Here is a 20,776-nt window from a genome sequence, read left to right on the forward strand (position 1 = left end):
TCCTTTGGTAGATCCGAAGCTCTTCTTAATTGTTTGGCTTTCTTCTTCCAAAAATATGATGAAATTAAGCATCGATGTTGCTTTTCCTATATGAATTTTGCATAGGGGCTATACCTCGATGATGTTGACCATGTTGTGGCTGCTCAAGCTATGTGTAAGATGTGTTATTGGATTTATTGATCCGTTGAGATAGGAGAGTTGAAATTCATTGGGACATTTGGGTGCTCAAGGTATTGTGTTGAGGTTTCATTCCATGTGCTTTGCTTCTTCATCTCATGGTGTCATTTATGCTCAATCGCTATATTAAATACTGTTGAGCTTAGCTTCGACATCGTATAACATAGTGATGTATTATTTAGCACATCGTACACTTTTGAATCTATTTTTATGTTCTTGAATCGATGTCTTCTCTTATGATTTTCTCTTCCTGCTAATGTTACTTGTGCTCATATTCCCAAGAAAGAGAGTAATAAAATAAAAGCTTCTGCTACACTACTTAATTGACAACAAAAGAGAAAAAAAAGAAAGCTTCCGAAAAATACTGAATCGTATAAAAAGAGAAGATATTGTCAACATAAAGACGAGTCAAAGTTCTATTCTTCAATTGTTTTAATCTTCCAACATTTATTTAATCTGCACTCAGCCATAAGAATCTCTCAAAAAAGAAGTGTACTCTTTCTTTTTTTTTCCTTGTTATTCTCTTGGTGCTTTGCTTTTCACATAAGAGCCTCTCGCCTTTTGGTGCACATAAAAATCATTTGGATTTTAAAGTATATGCAAATTTCAATAACACTAATCTAATTTATTCTTAAACACTAACTGTATATCATGACACCCTTGAAATTTATTTATCAAAGTTAGATCACAATGTCCCACTCTTCAACCTTTATCTTTATATTCATGTTCACATTTGTTTGTTTAAATAAAATTACTTTAATATATACTTAGTGATTCATCACCGTTTACTATGCGATATTTTATCATATTTATTCATATTCACATTTTTTTTTTAAAAGTTCAGTGGTTTTGGAAGAAGATGAAGCGTACTTGATAACAATTAAATTATACTCGTATTATCAACATGACAAAAAAAAAAGACACGTAAAATGAAAAAAAAAACCATTTTTTATCTTTATAGTATGAAGTTCGTTTAATTTTAATCATTTGAATAATTTCAACTATCTAATTATTCTTTTGGAAAAAGACACTCTAAATACATTTTAGAATTGACAAAGAAGCTGCTAGAAGAGACTAAAAGGAATAAATTAATAGGGTTTCTTTTTTTGAAGAATTAAAAAAAGAAGAAAACAAATTTAAAGAACATATGGAAAATGGTCCCATGGATATACACACACATTTCTATACATATACAAACATCTCCTTTTTTTGTACGTCAACAAATTTTTGTGTATTGATTTTATTATTAGTATTGTTATATGGTTTTAAGCAGTCAACAAAAACCAATCTTTAAATTTCACCCACAAACTCACATTGGTAACAGCATCTGTTTCTTAATTAAGATGCCTTGTTTTTGGATTGACCTAAAACCAAAGGGCATCCATCCCTAATTAAAGGGTAACTTCAATTTTACAAACCCTAAACCAAAAGACACTTTACACACATCACTCTCTTTCTCTTTCCCTTTTGAAATCCTCTTTTTGTAAACTTTGGAATTTTACCCCTTTTCTTTTTAACCTTTTCCTCGCATGCCCCATTATTCTCTCTCTTTTGGAATATAACACTTTTTTTGTCCTAATACCTCCACCTTCTCGGTTTAGATTTAATCCATTTGAACTTTCATATTTTAGCCCATTCTTATCAATTTTAATCCATTTCAAATCTGAGCTTTTTTGCTTCTACTTTTAAATATCAATAACCCCATTTTAATAATATTACTTCTTCTTTCTTTGACAAATTTTAAAAAGACCACTGGAGAAAGTTTATTGTTTGGAATGTGAGCTTCACTTGCTTATATTCATTACAATTTTGTAAAAAATAATATTGTCACACCAATGCATTATGTATATATATGTGTGTACTTTCTTTCTATTTTAAAAAGACTCAGATATAGAAAAAGAAATAAGTCTTCTTATAAAATTTAAACTAATTTGTGCATCTGAGATCCGATTTTTTTTGTTTATTTATGTTAATTACAGCTTTGATATATATATTAATAACTTTCTTTGTTTTACTTATAAAAATTGTTATCTACACAGCTGAAGATTGGTCGTGTTTGGTTTACTTTTTATTCAAATGGCATTTATTCTTCATCCCCACAAGAAGCCTCAACATTTCAACTATTTCTTCGTCCACTAGATTCTTGAAAACGTGCCTCTTTTTCTTTGCATGAATCCTATTTTCAAATGCACCCATTAAAATATGGGACGACAAGTCTTTTGCCTTGCCTAGATTCCTTAATTTCAATTATATTTTTAATTTGTTTACATCTTTATACAGATCCAACCAACGGGTAATCCATACGTTTGTGTCAAATTATAAATTTAGTTTTTGAACTTTTAAAATTATCTAATAAGTATTTGACTTTGAACCTATTTTCTTTCTCCCGATATATTCTTGAATTTTGAAAATGTCCATCAAACGTCTCTCAACTTTTTAATTTCAAAAACTTAACTTATCTACAATATATAAAATTGAACCTAAACTTTTATGTAATGAAACTCCAAGACTCATGTCCATTTTTCTACTATGATTTGCATATCTTTTAAATTATAATAATTGATTTTTTAATCAAATTATAGAGGAAAAATAAAATCTAAAACTACTTAAATGATTAAAATTTGGTTTGATTATAAAACATGGATGAAAAATAGATAAAGAGGCAAAAAAAAATGTAATTGAAATGAAATTTTATAGACTTAATTTTAGAAAACTGTGAATAAAAACCGAAATAGTTACTAAATGGATAGTAGACTTTAATGTGAATTTGAAAATTGTCACATTGGTAAAGGTACCTACCAAACAAATGTTTTTAAAATAGAAAACAATTACTGAACACTAAATTATTAAAGGACATATCAAACACAGAATTGAAGGGTTAATATTGTTGATTAAAGGTAGGTTAATACTAAGCTAATTCAAACTAACTTTAAATTAATGTATACTATGCATCAAGGCCATACCCATACCCATCGACACTTCTGATCTAAGTAAGCGTATTATATTAACTTCAAATACAATAAAACAAATGAATAAACAGGATTCTCCCATTTCCTCTTATCTCATAGAACAAGAAGTGAAGGAGGGGAAGGGATAATAATAAAAATTAAAAAAATTAAAAATAAAAGGGGAATTGGAATTCATTTTTATATATTAGAAGGATTTAAATTCCATTTGGACACAACCTTGACCTTGAGATTCACTACTTGAATAAAATAAATTTCAATTTGCGTTATTTTATATGCATAAACAAACAGAGGCTATTGATGAAAAATTAATTGATTATTAATTAGGAGGGAAAAAATAAAAAGAATAAATATGGGATGATTTAATTAATTAAAGATGGTTTCTACTTCTACTCTCTCTACCCTTAACCATTTTCAAAAGCAAATCCTGAACATCCGCCTGATCTTCTGTACTGTTTCCATAACAAACCTCAGCCCTTGGATTAAAATATTTTGCCCTCGTGGATCGATCTGTACGTTCAAAACTAAAATTAATCAAGAAGAGAGTTTTTTAATTACTCTGTTAAATTGAGTTTTCTTTTCGTTGAATTGCACCTTTAATCTCAAAACCTATTGATTTGTGTCGTTCTAGAAAATATAAATTTATTGTACGAATTCAGATTTTTTTTTTTAGAAAAATGAATTAATATATCTAGACAAAAATTAGAAAGTAAGTTGACATACAAATAAATAAATTTGCCAATATATTTTCAAATGTTGAATTTTAGTAATTTACTTCTAATAAATTTGAAATTTATTTTCTCAGGAATATAATTATTTGTAGCTAAATTTTTATATTATATACTAACAAACTCAATAGAAATGTTAGAATAGCAACACTAACATTAAATTAAACCCAACAACAAACAAAAAAATAATAATTTGGTCTATTATTTTATTTACTGTGATTTTAGTTTACTACAGCTAATATTGAATTACCCAACTCACAGTCACAGTCACAGTCACAGGACAAAGTACATATATATATATATTGTAAAAACCTTACTGAATATTAAACTAATGAACATCTTATTTCTAATTTGTTATTATATTAATGCCTTTTTGTGAAAATAAGACAGTTTCAAAGATAAAATGCAGAATACGAACAAATGACTTGTATTTTTTTTTAAAGATAATTATGAGTTTTGTCCCTTTTAAATGTTTGTTTATTTATTTAAAAAAAAAAAGATGAATTTATTTTTATTGTTATTCCTGTGTATAAAGCAGAAGAGACAGAAGAAACTTCTTCTTTTTTGCTTCTTTCTATATGAAAATAATATTTTTTAGAAAAAAATAGATTAAAATAATTGATGAATAAACACGAAGGTGGAAAGACATTTGGGTTCATTGAGTGCTTGGGGATTCTGCAAGGTTTTGAGAAAAAATAAACTTAAGTAGAACTGTGAGGTGGAAGCCATGATTCACAGTGGCCTTTTTTTTTCCCTATTTTCTTTTTCTTCTTTTTATAAATATAGAAAATTAGGTTTAACTATTAAATTTTACCACAACTGTTTGTTCAAATATTAAAAGTATTCACAAAATATAATAAAATCTATTAGACTATATTTATTGGATTGTATTCTTTTTTATTGTTATGTTTTATAAATAATTTCGTTTTTTTATTATATATAACAATTTTTCCGTGTTTTAATACTCTCTCATCTCGAAACTCACCGATTGAGATATGCATACGGTTTATAATAGTGTATGGTCAGAGTGTAGTAAACTATTTGAATAAGAGTAAAAGTTATAAACATGGTAATTATCGTAGCAAGTAACAAATATGGTCATGTTGAAATGTGCATTCACATTATTTATCAATTTAATTTTAAGATCGATGTTAAAATACAAATTTTGTCTCTCTATTCAAAATGTGTTTGATTTTACTCTCTCTACTTTAATAAATTTTAAATTTAGTTTCTATTGTTAGGATGATTTTTTTTAAAAAAAATATTATCTATTGTAACCCTTGTGTTATAAATTTTGAAAACCTATTAACATATTATATTTTTTTTAGTGAAATTATTGTGGCTATTTAATCCATTTAAGAAACTAACTTTAATATCTATTAAAAATACATTTAATAGTACATAGTGAACTTTTATTTGTTTTTTTTCTTTATTTTGAAGCGTGAATTCTGTATAATTTTTCTATTATTCCTAAAAAACTGTTTAATAATTAAAAGAAGAAGAATTGTGTATTAAAGGATCAAAATAATGTTTAACTTAATCTTTTCTATTTTGTTTATATCAAACTTCCATTGGTCAAATGGCTTTTCCTGTTTGCCAGTTTAATTGATTTTAAATTCAATTTATTTACAAGACAGTTGGGAAGGTAAATAAAACAGTGAACCCCCGTGGGTTTGGTGGACATTAGATTACATTCCGTAGGTTTTGAAGTATTTATATCACTATTGACTTTTTTTTTCTTTTTGAAAAATAAAAATCTTTTTCATTGATTTTTTATTCACTTTTAAGATTTTATAATTTTCCACATGAATCTTTTGTCAATATAAATCTGTAAGTTGTAATGTCTAACTGGATGTCACTTGAATCTTACCATTTAATATTTGATTTGAAATGAAATTAGATCCACTTTTTAAATTAAAGTTCCATCATTTTTTGTTTGAAATTATCTTTCTATCCTTCACTTGTTTTGAGTCATTGAATTAATAATGAAAAGAAAAAAAAAACGTTTATAACAAACAAAAGTAATAAGAAATTAAGTAAACAAGAGTACAAAAGAAAGAAAAAGATCCATGCAGAAATTAAGTAAGCAAGAGTGAATCAAAATTTATTGTTTTAAGCTTATTTTAAAAACGTAAAACTATTTTCTATTTTCAAAAGATTGTTGTCAGTATTTAAAAATAAATCATAATTTGTTTTTAATTTAAATTGAAACTCAATTATCCATCTCAAATTTAGTTGGGTTTAATGTTAATACTATAGTTTCGACTTTTATATTGTTAATAAATTTTTTAAATTTTAACTTCTAAAAATCTTATAATCCACTAGTACTCTAGATTTCCGAAGTGTAACCACTTTTGTGATGGAAGTATGTGTATTTTCGTATTACATGATTTTGGAATTACTCTAAGTTGTGATGGAATTGGAATCGACTAGACATTTGAAAGGGTGATTTTTGTAAATTCCCCCCAAAAAATATCATTCTATATATATTGAAAATCATGTAACACAGTAACTTAAAAGTAGAAAGAAAATGCGCATGCATGTTAACATAAAAAAAACGCCACGTATTTACTTTGCGGGGAAGGAAAAAAATGTATTTTTAATTATCACAAGAAATTGATGAGTTTGTGAAAATTTGTACCTTCTAAATCAATACTAAAATATTTAAATTCAAATTTTGACATATAAATTAATTATCGCTAAACTTTGTAAAATTTATTTAAATTAATGATTAAGTTGTTTTTACTTAAAAACTAATATTTTTATTGATACATCTACAAATATTTTCATCGAGTAGTTATATTATAGGATTAGGTTTACATTAAAAGTTAGATTTGAAGTTGATTGGTTTCTTTGGCTCTCGTGTGTTTTGTTGCTTTTGAACAACCAAATTCCAATACCAAACCAACCGCATTGTTAAATTAATTAAGGTAGTAAAGTCAAATAATGCAACATTCCCACCACTATCACTTCCTAAAAGTGACAGTAATGTTTGAAATTTCTTCTGCCTTAATGCCTCCTTTTCACTTGCATCATTTCTCTCCCTTTTCCTATTCTTTATCTTCTTTCATTTTCATTCATAATTTGAGTTTTTTTTAGTGGTGCTAAAGTACATAGCGTAGTTGTAATACTTTTTATAGTAAACTTTAAAAAGCATGTTTTTCGATGTGTGTGATATGATATGTTCAATACGAGTTAGAATCGTCACTTTAATACTTATACATCTGATCATTCACAACAACGAGGTGTTATGTCCAACGTGTTTCGATGTTGTATAATGCGTATTAGCTTGATAAAGAGTATTTAACTGTCCAACATTGGTTATCTTCTATTGGTTTAACATTTGTGTTCAATCAAAAGATAAGTCTTTTGTATACACTCTCATACTACCGGCATTGGACTTCACTGGGTCTCGGCCAATTACCAAACATATATAGTTTATGTTTTTAATTAAAAAAAATTAAAACAAAAGATTGAAATTGTTACAAAACGGATTCTTAATTTTTCATTACAAATCCTCATTAGTTTATTACGAGTCTAATAAATCATCAATTATTGGATGTCCACTGTGTGTATCATTATTATTTACCCGTCGCATGTCTAAGTGAATATACTTAATATATTTTCTATCTAACTATGTTACTGTGTCTCATGAAGATGGATAATCAACGATGTCTCTGGTGTATAGTTTTTATTTCTCCATTTTATTTTTCACTACTCTATAAATATTTATGTGATTATGAGAAGTTAGCCATTAATTTATATTGCATCCTAGCTCATTCTTTCATCAAGTCATAGATGTCAATTATTTATAAAATTATCAATGAAAATTATACATACACTAGAAATGTCTTTTTGTAGTCATTGACCAATGTAAAAAGTACAATAACAAACCTAATAAACTTTAAAGGAAATTATATTTGCAAACTTAGCATATTCTTAGGAATGTTAACGTATACATTAATTAACTAATTGAATCACTTGTGGTAATTAGCCTATCTGTACTCTCTCAACTCATGACTAACCTGCAAATTAAGATAATTCAAAATTGACAAGTGTATTTTGATTATACAATTCTTGGTAATTACTAATTATAACACATCTTATTTTAATTTGTTATTTGTAGCTAGTCAATAAAATGAAATGCATATTTCTTTACCTATCTTTCAAAATTTATTATCAAACCCTAGGGGAAAATACATTGAATGTTGTCTAAATTAAATAATTGATTTTCTTTCGAAAAGAGAAGAAACTCAAGTAATTGAAGTCTTTAACTATTATTACGATGTAAATTAATTAATTTGATGTAATTTAATTTGTCGAGTTGGACATCTGACTGAGCCGCCAACAAATTAATTCATAGTGCAATTCCCCCGCGTAGTGAATTAATGTCACTAAAAATGCGCTAAATAATTGAGTTGCGTGGCCGTATTAATTTGAAAAAGAAAAATAATACAAAGCTTATGGTAATATAAAACTTCACCATAATATTAAATAAATAAAATAAGTGGCTGAAAATCTTTTCTATAGTATGAAATACGTTTTTTTATATATATAATTTTAAATTGATGATTCCCTTTTTCCTCTATCCCCCAAATAATTTACACAAATATTATATACGCACTTATAGTTCTACATAATTAAAAATAAATTAAATTAAAAGTAATCAATGATTTTCAATAGTTGTTATATATATTCAATAGTATGCTCTCAATAATCCTCAACAAAACCTAATAAATATAACTACATACTATCAATAACCCATGTCAAATTATTGGATGAAGCAAATTAATTCGTTCTCATATTATTTTGACTGTTTTATATGCAGTTTTCAACTAAACAAACCCAACGTGACCATCCTATTGTATGTTTTATTACTAATCTAGCAACATTTTTTCCACATCATTTGATAAAATTGAACGGTTTAATACGTTTTAATTTTGACCACGGTAAAAATTAGACTTACATTAGCTTATAAATTATAACTAAGTTATAATTCCATTAAGGTACTGTAGTTCACACAAGGTTTGGACTCTAATTATAAAAGTTCGTAGTTTCATTTACCGTAAATTGTACTTAGCTACATTATTATCATTTCAAATATATATTTGTTATTACGCTTACTATGTTTTACATCCAAATTAACACAATATACACCTCAATACACAAACAATACGATGCAATTCGAATATAAACAAATTGACTATAATTATCACCGAATATAACAATTTACACAGCACCTCAAGGGAAGCCGGTATTCCACAATGCATCGGCTTGTGGGCTGAGACAAGAGCCCAAGGGCTTTACATATAGTTCATGGACTTCAAAAATTGGGCCCATGAATGTGAAAAGGGCCTAATGATTGAAAAGGCAAAAAGTAAAGTAGCTTCCAGAACCGGAGGCTTTGTTTGTTTTGCTCGGATTCGAGAGTGAAGGCATCAAGCAAAGCTCAAGGCGGGGCGTCGAAAAGGCGCGACACGAAAATAGCGCTATAAAAGCAGAAAATGGCTTTCACTCTCAGCAGCAGAGCCGCGACACCATTGATAACGTCCTTTGCACTACGGCGTCGTTTACCTCTGGTTGGTGCGTTTTGCGTACTGAGCTTCGGAATCTCCAATCTCTTCGTCTCTAAAACGGGTTCCGCTCTATCTCTGCCTTTCGTCCCTCTCTTGAGGTACTACTTTCCGCTTCCTTCCTTTCTTTCTTCATCAATTTATTCGACGATTGTTTCTTTCTGTGAATTTTCTTTAGTCGTTGGTTAATTTGTTTACTTTAGTTGTTTAATCCGTGTTCTTGTTGGTTTGCTAATGGAAAACGTATGTCAGATCGAAGCTTGCTGGTCAAGGACCAGCTAGAAACGTACATTTGATAAAAATGGAAGGAAGTAGTGCTGCGGTGCCTAGCATTGTTGTTTATGTCACTGTTCCTAACAGGGAAGCAGGTTCTCTTTGATCTCTATGCTTTAGAAATCTCGAGTGATTTATGGTTCTGAATTCATTGATCATTCTTTGGTATTTTGTGTTATGGAGTATGAACCAACTGTAATTGGATCAGAATAGGATAGTTTTCGTAGCTCTTACTCAATCAAGTGACCAACAAATCAAGCTCTTCTAGCAGCGGTATATAAGCTTTAGTCGATAATAACACAGTGGTATGTTAATCAAATAGCGTGGGGAATTGGGAATCGACGATATAGTTTCAGTATTTTACTTGCTATGCTAGTCACCATAAAGGAGAGTTTATGGGGGCAAATTTTGCGGAAGAAATAAAAAAAAAAGAATCTTATGCTGGCTACTGATGATGTTGACTATTGAGTATTGATAGGATCTTGTTGATTATGAGTTGGATATACATACTTGGCGCATTGGGCAAATAATTATCAGACTCGATAAGCAAATGATGGATTATATTACAACTCAAGAAATGCTCTGATGTTATCATATTATATACACTATTGTTGAAAATGTAGCTTGTGTTTCTATCAAAAAGGAGAAAAAGAACAAAAAATATGTGAAACATGTTTTGGCTTCTTCTGCGTTTAAGAATGCTTAGCATGCTCACTTGGATGATTAATGTCTGAGATAGTAAGGGTCTCTTGGTATTCAATATGGATTATGTTTTATGTTTTCTAATTTACTAAGTTAAATAGATTCAATGAAGATTTGTTTGACATACATGTATATATATTTAAATTGTTTTTGGCTTTTGTGATCCAAATAGTGTAAATTCTAAAATCAACATCTTTACGCTTGTGTAGTTCAGATTTTAAATTTGAAGTTTTAAAATGCAATTGATATTGAAAAAGAGAATGAAGGTTTAGATAAATATAGATTTTATGTTCTAAACTCATATTTTTAAAAAAATGTTAAATGGTGTATAACACAATTTATTTTAATTTTATCTTATTGTAAAATAAAAGTTATCCAAAATTGTTAACATAAAACATATTCATAATTTAATTAATAATAATTTTGTTTTGAGCTAATGTTTAGTTTGTAACTACTTGCAACAAATTTTAGAATTATAAATATATTATCAAACTAAGTCTCTACTAATTTTATAAATGAGATCGAACTGCTCAACTAAATACATATGAAAAAATATTGAGACCATTTACAAACCTGTTTTTGATTGAATTTTTTGTTTTTAGACTATGCACCAAACACGCAATAGGAATACGGAAAAGTCACCAGAGTACAAAGTCAATTTTAAATTTGTTTTCTACCCTTTCAAACAAAACAAAACAAAAATGATGAATCTGTATATTTTTGGGGTGCGTAAGTCCGTTTTCATTATTTTTGTGTTTTGTTATTTCAATCATGGGTTCAATCCATTTGTGTTTTGTTATTTCAATCATGGTTCAATCCATTTGTGTTTTGTTATTTCAATCATGGGTTCAATCCATTTATGTTTTGTTATTTCAATCATGGATTCAATCCATGGTGGCCATCTACCTAGAAATTAGTTTATTACTAGTTTTCTTGGTACCCAAATGTTGTAGGATCATACTGGTTGTCATGTGAAATTAGTCAAGGTGTGCGTAAGCTGGCTTGAAGGATATAAAAGAAAAATTCAACTTCTTTTTTCCCCCTTTATCTACGCTAACAGAACTAGTCCAATCCAATGTTTGGTATTCAAATTGCATTGAGTTACCTTGTTTTCCCTGTTGTGTCCATGTACATCTATATATTTCATATAGTAAATGATAGATCTAACTATGTACTTACTAGCAATCATTGGATTGATTTTGCCCAAGCTAAATCGTATTGCGTTTCTTAGGACCGAGCGTCGGATTTTGTACTATGTGATTTACTTCACTTTATTGGTCGTATGGTTTATTATCTTACTCAGTTCACGTTATTTCTGCAGGTAAGAAACTAGCTGAAAGCATTGTCAAAGAAAAACTTGCTGCTTGTGTTAACATAGTACCCGGTATGTGCATCTTCCAAACCTCTGCTCGTCATCTTAAGTGACGAAAGGCATTGCTCATGGTTTAGATAAAATGTTATGTCAACAAGATTTATAATCCATGCTTGCCGAACATCTGGTATTCTCCTTTAAGTTTTCCATGCATATCAATAAAGTTTCTTCTAACTTTTTTATATTTAAAATTGAAGATTAGTGGATCTTCCCTGTAATATTTCAGTGGCATATTTTAGTGTAGGAATCCTGTAGAAATAGTTTACTTGATCATGTTGTGAAACGAAATTTCTTTTCTTTTGATCTGTTGACTCTTTAGATCTTGTGATTTCATAAAGAGAAGTGATGCTTCAAGGTGTTCCACAGCCCTTTTTAATCTTTAGATTTTTTTCAGTTGCCAACCATTTAGTTCTTATTCTTTTAGAGATTGCTTTTCATTTTGTTGCAACCGCTAATGTGAATATGAATTGTTAGACTTCTACTGAATACTTTATAAATGCAGGTATAGAATCTGTTTACCAGTGGAAGGGAGAGGTAAGGTTCCGATTTTCAAATATTCATGTATGGCTATCGAGTAGATGATTTTTGTTTGCCTTTACGAACAAAAAGAACTCAACTGTAGGCTTTTTGTTTCTGGTTGACACAGATTCAGTCAGACCCTGAGGAACTTCTGATTATTAAGACTAGACAATCACTTCTGGGAGCACTGACGGATCATGTTAAGGCAAATCACCCATACGAGTAAGCTTAACATTTGTTCTTTGTTTTTGTTTGGTTTTCTTTTCATCCTTTATGTTCGTTGGGTTTTGGGCTCGTGTGTGTTAGTTTTTTAAAGTTATTTTCAATATTGGGAACAATGAAGCAGACGGGCAAATATAATTGTGAATTGTGAACTACTTTGCTTATCAGCTAGACACTTGGGGTTTTATGGATAATATTCTTTGTTTCGTTAACCACAACCATTTTCCTTTCTTTTTCCTATTTACTCGTATATTTCAGAGATTTTATTTTTATTTTAAGTTTATACCAATCTTAGCTAAAACTTGAAACCAGGGACAAAATAGTTTTAAGACTATTTTTTATCATTGAAATTAGACTAAAGTTGTAGTATCATTAACGAGTGAAAAACGGAACGAAGAGATAGGCATAAGTAGCGGAAAACCAAAAAAAAAAAAAAAAAACTAACAAGGACTTTCATCTCAGTTGTCGGTTTTTCAATGGGGAGTTGGGAAGATGTTTTAAAAAGCCAAATTTCATCCCCTCAAGGATTTACCTTCATTTTTGAAACAGGGTGCCTGAAGTTATTGCTTTGCCAATCAATGGGGGCAGCCTAGAGTACCTAGAATGGATCAAGAGCAGCACGAAGGACTGACTTTCTATGCGTTAACAAGTTTATTCAAGTATATCAAGTATTCTGTTAATTTGGTATATGTACCCCCTCCCCACCTTACGTACAATGTCTCAATAAACTCAATGTTTTGTAAATAAGAGTTGAAATTTGGTTTTCAAATTGATATCTTTTGCCCTTCAATCTCCCTTGCATTGGGTTTGTCAATGACACATTCCCTAAACTTACAGCAAATATGCATTGGCAAAATACATGGGGGGAAAACTGCGGGAGTTCTTGACCTTGTACGTGGTCAGAAATCTCAACCTCCTTCTCATTGCTTCACATTTGATAATGATTTCCACGAAATTGTTGGTCGAATGGCTTCCTATATTGTCTTGCAAATAGCTCTACTTGGTGAAGACTTGTATTTGAACATTTGAGATGAATATGTATAGAACTGTATATATGTTGGTTTTTTTTTTAAAGAATACCTGCGCAACATCCCTGAACCCACCACAGTTTATCAAGAAAGACAGTTTTTTGTGTCATTACATTTATACACAAAAAAATCCATGTTCAATCAGTAATGGTTGAATTTTCGAAAAGTATGAGATTAATTTTAATGCAATTTGAATCTTTATTGTCAAGTGAACTAGTCATTAGTCATACAATGCTGAAAAATATTTAAAATATTAGAAAGGAAAACGAGGAAAATTTTGTAGATGGTCGTTAGTTTTAGGGCCTTGTAGTACAAACTTTATGATTCGTATGGCTTTCTTCCATGGTTTTCCTAAATCTGGTATTGAGGGTATCCTACCAAACCCCTTTATTTCAAACCTGTAGAAGTCTCCATGTTTACTTCTAATCACGGTTTCTGTGTTCTTCCCTTTTCTTATTCTGTCAAAATCCATTTGATTTCTCTTTCCATTGGGGATCTCAAACATCTCCCATGAAGGGAAATGCCTAATTTCAGTTGATAATTTAGTTAATACTGAGCATCTGTTAACTAAATTCTCATCATTATTGGTTAATTAAGTGTTAACATCAGGATATATGACTAATTTATTAGTTCATCTATAACTGTTTGAATATTCAAATATAGAAATTTCTTGCCATGCTAAAATTAGATCATTGAAAGTAACATTTAAATCGTTTAATTTAATATTTTAAACTATCTCATTTCTTGGCATCTCAATGTCACGGTAACTTGAAACTAAACTGCACTTGACGAACAACATCATGAAGGGAAAGAAAAAACTAAGATGCAATAGGAGTTCGTTTTCGACTTACAACAGCTCCCTCTAGATAGCGAATCTTGCACTGCACCTCTATTTTGGCGACCAAGTAAAGATACAGACGAAACAGATAAAAAAAAATTAAAGAAATGTTAGTGGTTTCGAACCTTTTGGCTTATTTAAAGCTAAAGAAAACCCAGCCTGATTTGCGCATTAAGATGAAAGCAACCTCTTCGTCCCAAACTCAACATATTAATCTCACTTATATAACTATCCTCAACTTGCCGGAAACAAGACATTACTTCTGTGAGAAAGAATTGGCTTCTCTCTCAAACAGTTAGTCGAAAGCCGCTGACATGCCGCCACTGGGTGTGCAGCTCTTTATTACAGAACGTCAGGTAAGTCCTTCCCTCCCTCTCTGCATCTCTCTCTCTGTCCACCTCTCTATTATTAAAGCGGTGAAATGTGCAGGTGACAATGGACAATGGCATAGTTCAAGTCACGTTATCAAACCCAGATGGCATAGTAACTGGAATTCGATACGGTGGAGTTGACAACGTGCTCGAAGTCCTAAACGATGAATCTAACCGAGGGTATATATTTTGAAGGAAATACTTGCCTATACACTTTATTCAGTTGATGGTTCGACGACTTTCTTATTTGGCTTATTCTTCGTTATTCAAGAACATCAGCAGGATCGATGCAATTTGAAGAATAAAAATAAGTCACGTTAGAAAGTCATTAAGAGTTCCGACTGATGATGATGGGTGTTTAGAAACGTATTATTCTACAAAGAACATCATTTCGATTTCATTAATTGTGTCCATGCATGAGTTAGAGGCTATATTACAAAAATTATGCTCCTAAACTTTCTCATTTGTTTAAAAAATACTCTTACTCTTTTAAAAGTTGTAATATTAGCCTTGACCTTTCATTTGTCTCAGAAACTAACTTTAAAGTAGAAATTCTTTGAAGCTTTTAATGGAAACTGAGATATGAAATGTGTGTGTTGCAGTGTACGAGTTATCACTGTATGCTGTGTTATGTTGTCTTTTTTGTCTAATGTGACATGTCCATTCCAATGGAAGAATGTGATATTTTTTGAAATGAATGCCAGTTTGGAGTTAAGTTTTGTAATTTAGTCTAAGTTAAATGTTTGTCGTTTGTAATTTCACTTTTCATGCAGGTATTGGGACCTCGTGTGGAGCTCATCATCGTCCACAACTGGATTGTTTGATGTGTATGTATTCGCTTCTCTGCTTTTTTTTCTTTTCAAGTTGGATTTCTTACAGATTTTCGGGCCTCTAAGCTTTTTCCTTGGTTAATACGTGTAACTTTGTTTTGTAGGATAAAGGCTACAGGTTTCGAGGTCATAGTGGAAAATGAAGAACAAGTGGAACTCTCCTTTACAAGAACATGGGATCTGTCTCTCGAGGGAAAACTTGTGCCTTTAGAGATTGATAAAAGGTGACATTGAATTCATGCAGTCTGCTAAAATTAAAGTTGCAAACCTCTTTCTGATGAGTGGATTTGTAGCTTTGTAGGTTTATAATGCTCCGGGGTTCGTCTGGGTTCTACTCTTACGCTATTTACCAACACCTGGAAGAATGGCCTGGTTTCAACCTTGGTGAAACTAGACTCGCCTTCAAACTCAGAAAAGACAAGTATCAAATTCTCAACAATATTCCTTTTTTAATGCTTAATTTAAAGCATTCGTGTGGACTTTTTAGTATTATTCTGGACACGGTCATATATGGTTGGACACAAATATTCTTTTGTAGGTTCCACTATATGGCCATGGCAGACAACAGACAGAGGTACATGCCACTTCCAGATGACCGTTCTCCGCCTAGAGGTCGTGCCCTGGCATATCCAGAGGCTGTCCTGCTCGTCGACCCCATCGAACCTGAGCTCCAGGGAGAGGTCTATTATCGAATCTCTTCTTTATAAGCCTCTAATTTTGTTTAAAGCAAAAGAAAAAAAGAAGTGTCATAAGATCAGCGAAATCACCGCTCAGAGCAAAACTCAAGTTAATTATTAATTTATATTCTTTATACTTTTCTTCTCTTTACATAAAAAATGTGCACAAAACTCAACATGATTATCAATATTAATTATCGTATACTGTGTTAAATCGTTACTTAATAGATAAGAGCAATTTTTTTCCTTACAATGTGGGACTACAAATTTAAATATCTGATCTTTATAATTCTACAACCACGTATATGATTAAATTTATTGACGGATTCAATTATGGGCAATGATCTATTCGATCATCATTAGACCGAAAATTAAGCCTATGACTACACTACAATTTTCACCAAAACCAATCTTTTATTATTTTCTTTTTTATAGAGAAAACCAGAATCATGCTAACGTAAATGAGTTTTGATTCCTCTAATTTCATATGGACTGTAAAGGTGGATGACAAATATCAGTACTCATGCGACAACAAAGACAGCGGCGTCCATGGATGGATATCCACCGATCCGGCAGTCGGATTCTGGCTAATCTCCCCGAGCAATGAGTTCCGATCCGGTGGACCCGTTAAACAGAACCTAACTTCACACGTCGGCCCAACCACCCTAGCTGTAAGTGATTCTTCGTTCATTCAGCCATCAATCGTTATCCTTGGCTTTGATGTTCGATATAATTGGAATTAAGCCAGATTATACATTTACCTTAACTATGGAATCAGGTTTTTATAAGCGCACATTACGCGGGAGAGGATCTGGTGCCGAAAATCGGAGCCGGCGAGGCGTGGAAGAAAGTTTTCGGTCCTGTGTTCATCTATCTCAACTCCACTTATGATTCCTTCGACGCACTTCAGCTCTGGGAAGATGCCAAAGCACAGGTTTCTTCTATTTTTCTTCATTTCCATTCAATGACAATTCTTTTCTCGCGTCTTCTTTACCCACATCCAAATTTCTGGGTTTTTTTTTTTTTTTTTTGAATTATTCCAGTTCCTAAGATGGGTAATTTGACCTGTCTACTATCTTTTTACACAAAAAATAGACAATCTATTATTATATATATGTGTTTGCCACACGGTGTAAGTTTATTAAAAAAATTATTTGGACTTTACCAAGATAAGCGGCTGCCTGCAATCGAACCTGCGCCTAAGTTTTTCTTCTTGTTTGTTCATCAATTATTTTAAGTTCCAACATATCCATAAAATTTGTAGTACTTTCAATTTTGTCTCAGTACTAGTAAAGGTGTATGGATTAAATTTGAAAAAATAGATTTTAGTCAAAAGTTTTGGCAAGAAAACTTTTCCTGTGACTTACTTTGAGTTACTCTTAAAATCAAATAAAATTTAAGAAATATTTTTCCCCATGAAAAGGCAGTGATCGAAGTCCAGAGTTGGCCCTACAGCTTCCCTGCTTCGGATGATTTTCCAAGGTCAAACCAACGTAGTAGTATCAGTGGTAAACTATTAGTCAAGGATAGGTACACAATTGCCTCAACATTATATTTAAAATGTTTATGATGGAAATTCTGGTGAATTTTAGTGCTTCATCCAAAACTAATTGGCTAATTTAAATATCGCGACTTGATTTTAGCTACGTCAATGAAGACTTGATACCAGCAGACGGTGCGTTTGTTGGCCTGGCTCCACCAGGAGACGTAGGATCATGGCAACGAGAGAGCAAGGTAAAATAATTTAATTTTCTTGTTTAACCAATAAATTTTATAGAATTATTTTGATGGTATCGTCCAAAATTTTTTAGGGTTACCAATTTTGGAGTAGAGCAGATGAAAGTGGAAATTTCTCCATCGATGGCGTGAGGCCGGGCGACTACAATCTGTATGCATGGGTCCCCGGTTTTATTGGAGATTATCGTTATGATGCTCTCATCAACCTTACAGAAGGTTCCAATTTTCTTACTCTATGGCAATAAAATTGGTTAGAATCTCTAGTTTAGAAAAGTTAATGGGACAATCTGATGTTTCTATTGAAAAATATATAAACATTTCTCTTCCAAATTTCCAATGGACCTTAGCGTAAATGCATTTTGGTGTCTGAGTTTGCATATTCAATATTCAAACTTCAGTTTGACCTCTTCCATGAGGTTATTAACTTTAAATTTTAATTGATCTAAGAGAAAATTAATTAATTGTTGCCAAAATAAGTATAATTTAATTATAAAAAATGTTCAAATCAACCAACATATTTACTAGATATAACAAAATTTTAGATCTAACTAGTTAATACTAGTTACTATCGAATTAATTAGAAATCCTCTCATGGTTGAAAAAAATCTCTCACTCATAGTGGTATAAAGTTGAATAGATCCAAGATTCATTTGTTGGGTTGTTTTGTACCAATCCATTTCTATCTGTACTATATGTCTGTTTTTTTCTTCTAAATTTGGACAAGCAATTATAGGTTAATTTTGTTAATATACGATAATTTATGTAGGCAGTGAGGTGGACATGGGAGACATAACATACGAACCTCCGAGACAAGGAGCCACACTATGGGAAATAGGAATCCCAGATCGCTCCGCAGCAGAGTTCTACGTTCCAGATCCAAATCCCAACTACGTCAATAAGCTCTACCTTAACCATCCTGATAAGTAAATGAACCTACTTCATATTTCAAGCCCACTGATTTTTCATTATTCCCCTTTAATCGAATCAAAAGATTTGGTGAATCCTTGTACCAAGTCTTGATGAGATATCACTTTGATAAAATTACTCCCACGTTCTTAATTAATCTGATAAAGGATTTGACAGGTTTCGGCAGTATGGCCTATGGGAAAGATACAGTGAATTGTTTCCCGACTCAGATTTGGTATATACCGTTGGCGTTAGTGACTACACCAAGGATTGGTTCTTTGCTCAGGTCCCCAGGTGTGTGCTTCATTAATTTTTCCGATCATCCAGAAATAATTTCAAACTTGTTTGGTTTGATTATTAAAATGGAATTCCATAATTAAACTGATAAACCAAAAACCTGGGAGATACGAACAGTATAGTATCCATCTGTTTGACAGCTTCTTTTCACCTACAGGAAGATGGAAAATGGGACATATAAGGGAACAACGTGGCAAGTGAAGTTCGAGCTAGACGACGTGGACAACCAAGCAACTTACAAGCTTCGGGTTGCATTGGCCTCCGTTTCTCTCGCAGAATTGCAGGTATACCAAATTTCAACGTTTCCTTTTCCTAAAAAGTTGAATTGCCAAATCATATTGTTTCTAAACGTTGCACTTTCTTAATAGCAGTAAGATGTTTATCTGATTAGTTAGAAGCCTAGTAACAGTGAATGAAAGGAAAGTTTTGAGTTTTGAAGGTTGGAGTTAACGAGGCCAAAGCAAAGGCAGTGTTCTCGAGTGGACTTATCGGGAGGGACAATTCGATTGCAAGACACGGCATTCACGGCCTATATTGGGTTTACAACATTGACATTCCTGGAAATCGGCTGGTCACCGGCAATAACACCATCTTCTTCACCCAACCCAGATGCACAGGCCCTTTCCAAGCGATTATGTACGATTACATTCGTCTGGAAGCTCCTCCACCTCCATCCTCCGCCCATCCTTTGGAATAATATTCCCCTACCACACGTCCTTCCCTTCCACATCCTTAATTTCCACCATTTGCTTTCTTGTTTCGTTTTCTTTATACACAATCAATTTCGCTAACTTAAAAACTGTACTCGTAACCAGGGTAGGATCTTTCCTAAGGGGTTTAGAATGAGATTCAGACTTTTAGAATTGATAAAGTTCATAATAAAACCTATGTCGTGAAACTACTACAATCTCATGTGTCGTGAAAAATGCAAAACCAAAAAACAATTTTATAGACATCATATTATTCAGTACAAAATATGTACAAAATATTGGGATACTTGCTCATTATTATTTTGATTTGATTTATTAATGAATTAAGTTCCTTTCTTCATGTTCTCTGCTTCTGCTGCTTCCTTCTCGCTCTTTGTCGTTATCTTCTTTTCCTGCCCACCCAAACATCCCTCTCAAAACCTGTAATATATAACCTTCCTACAAAGCTAGGCTTTATTTGAAACGACTTTTGAGTGCAGTTTGATAACATGAGTCATTCTCTAATCACCTTTTTTGTTTTTTCTCCACTCCATTTTATCTGCCTCGAGGAGGGGGAGTCCAACAAGTGTTCTATAATCCCATACTCTCCATATTTTAACACACAAAATAACTTTAAAATCATTTAAAAGAATAACTATCACTCTATCATAGGATAGTTTTTTACTGGACCATGTCGGTGTTGCCTATATGAGAACATAATTCTTTTTTCTTTTTTCTTTTAATACGAAGAAAAAGCTTGGGTGCTCTCTTGAATGAACCTATATAAGGAATTACCGCAGGACGTATATTTTTAAAGTTGAGTGAAACTCCGGACTACACCTAATCATTACTCATATTGACGATTATAGAA

At 31.5% G+C, this 20,776-nt stretch overlaps 2 protein-coding genes across 3 annotated transcripts; both read left to right on the forward strand.

The window, feature by feature from the left end:
• Positions 1-9,275: 9,275 nt before the first annotated feature.
• Positions 9,276-13,322, forward strand: LOC101215963 (protein CutA, chloroplastic). The gene is made up of 6 exons (XM_004152561.3): positions 9,276-9,545; positions 9,697-9,812; positions 11,741-11,803; positions 12,294-12,325; positions 12,438-12,532; positions 13,082-13,322. Exons 1-6 carry the CDS (start codon positions 9,376-9,378, stop codon positions 13,161-13,163), a joined length of 558 nt encoding a protein of 185 aa, XP_004152609.1. The 5' UTR covers positions 9,276-9,375; the 3' UTR covers positions 13,164-13,322.
• Positions 13,323-14,626: 1,304 nt separating this feature from the next.
• On the forward strand, positions 14,627-20,266 carry LOC101215720 (probable rhamnogalacturonate lyase B). 2 transcript variants are annotated; one of them, XM_004152560.3, is made up of 15 exons: positions 14,627-14,754; positions 14,828-14,949; positions 15,543-15,596; positions 15,704-15,823; positions 15,901-16,020; positions 16,138-16,279; positions 16,777-16,947; positions 17,055-17,210; positions 17,700-17,806; positions 17,920-18,010; positions 18,088-18,229; positions 18,780-18,936; positions 19,097-19,213; positions 19,374-19,500; positions 19,656-20,266. In XM_004152560.3, exons 1-15 carry the CDS (start codon positions 14,713-14,715, stop codon positions 19,911-19,913), a joined length of 1,926 nt encoding a protein of 641 aa, XP_004152608.2. In that variant the 5' UTR covers positions 14,627-14,712; the 3' UTR covers positions 19,914-20,266. The 2 variants fall into 2 exon arrangements, with proteins under 2 accessions (XP_004152608.2, XP_031736466.1); XM_031880606.1 differs by lacking the exons at positions 14,627-14,754; positions 14,828-14,949; positions 15,543-15,596 and having other exon boundaries at positions 15,711-15,823; positions 15,893-16,020.
• Positions 20,267-20,776: the final 510 nt, after the last annotated feature.

This window comes from Cucumis sativus, chromosome 2 (genome assembly GCF_000004075.3).
Source record: "Cucumis sativus cultivar 9930 chromosome 2, Cucumber_9930_V3, whole genome shotgun sequence".
NCBI classification, from domain to species: Eukaryota; Viridiplantae; Streptophyta; class Magnoliopsida; order Cucurbitales; family Cucurbitaceae; genus Cucumis; species Cucumis sativus.

Bases quoted from the DNA above. Each gene is read 5' to 3' on its own strand.
- LOC101215963 (XM_004152561.3), top strand. From the start codon at position 9,376: ATGGCTTTCACTCTCAGCAGCAGAGCCGCGACACCATTGATAACGTCC. The intron at 11,804-12,293 runs GTATGTGCATCT...TTATAAATGCAG, and splicing joins TTGTGTTAACATAGTACCCG to GTATAGAATCTGTTTACCAG. The intron at 12,326-12,437 runs GTAAGGTTCCGA...TGGTTGACACAG, and splicing joins TTTACCAGTGGAAGGGAGAG to ATTCAGTCAGACCCTGAGGA.
- LOC101215720 (XM_004152560.3), top strand. From the start codon at position 14,713: ATGCCGCCACTGGGTGTGCAGCTCTTTATTACAGAACGTCAG. The intron at 15,597-15,703 runs GTATGTATTCGC...TTTGTTTTGTAG, and splicing joins ACAACTGGATTGTTTGATGT to GATAAAGGCTACAGGTTTCG. The intron at 18,230-18,779 runs GTTCCAATTTTC...TAATTTATGTAG, and splicing joins TCTCATCAACCTTACAGAAG to GCAGTGAGGTGGACATGGGA.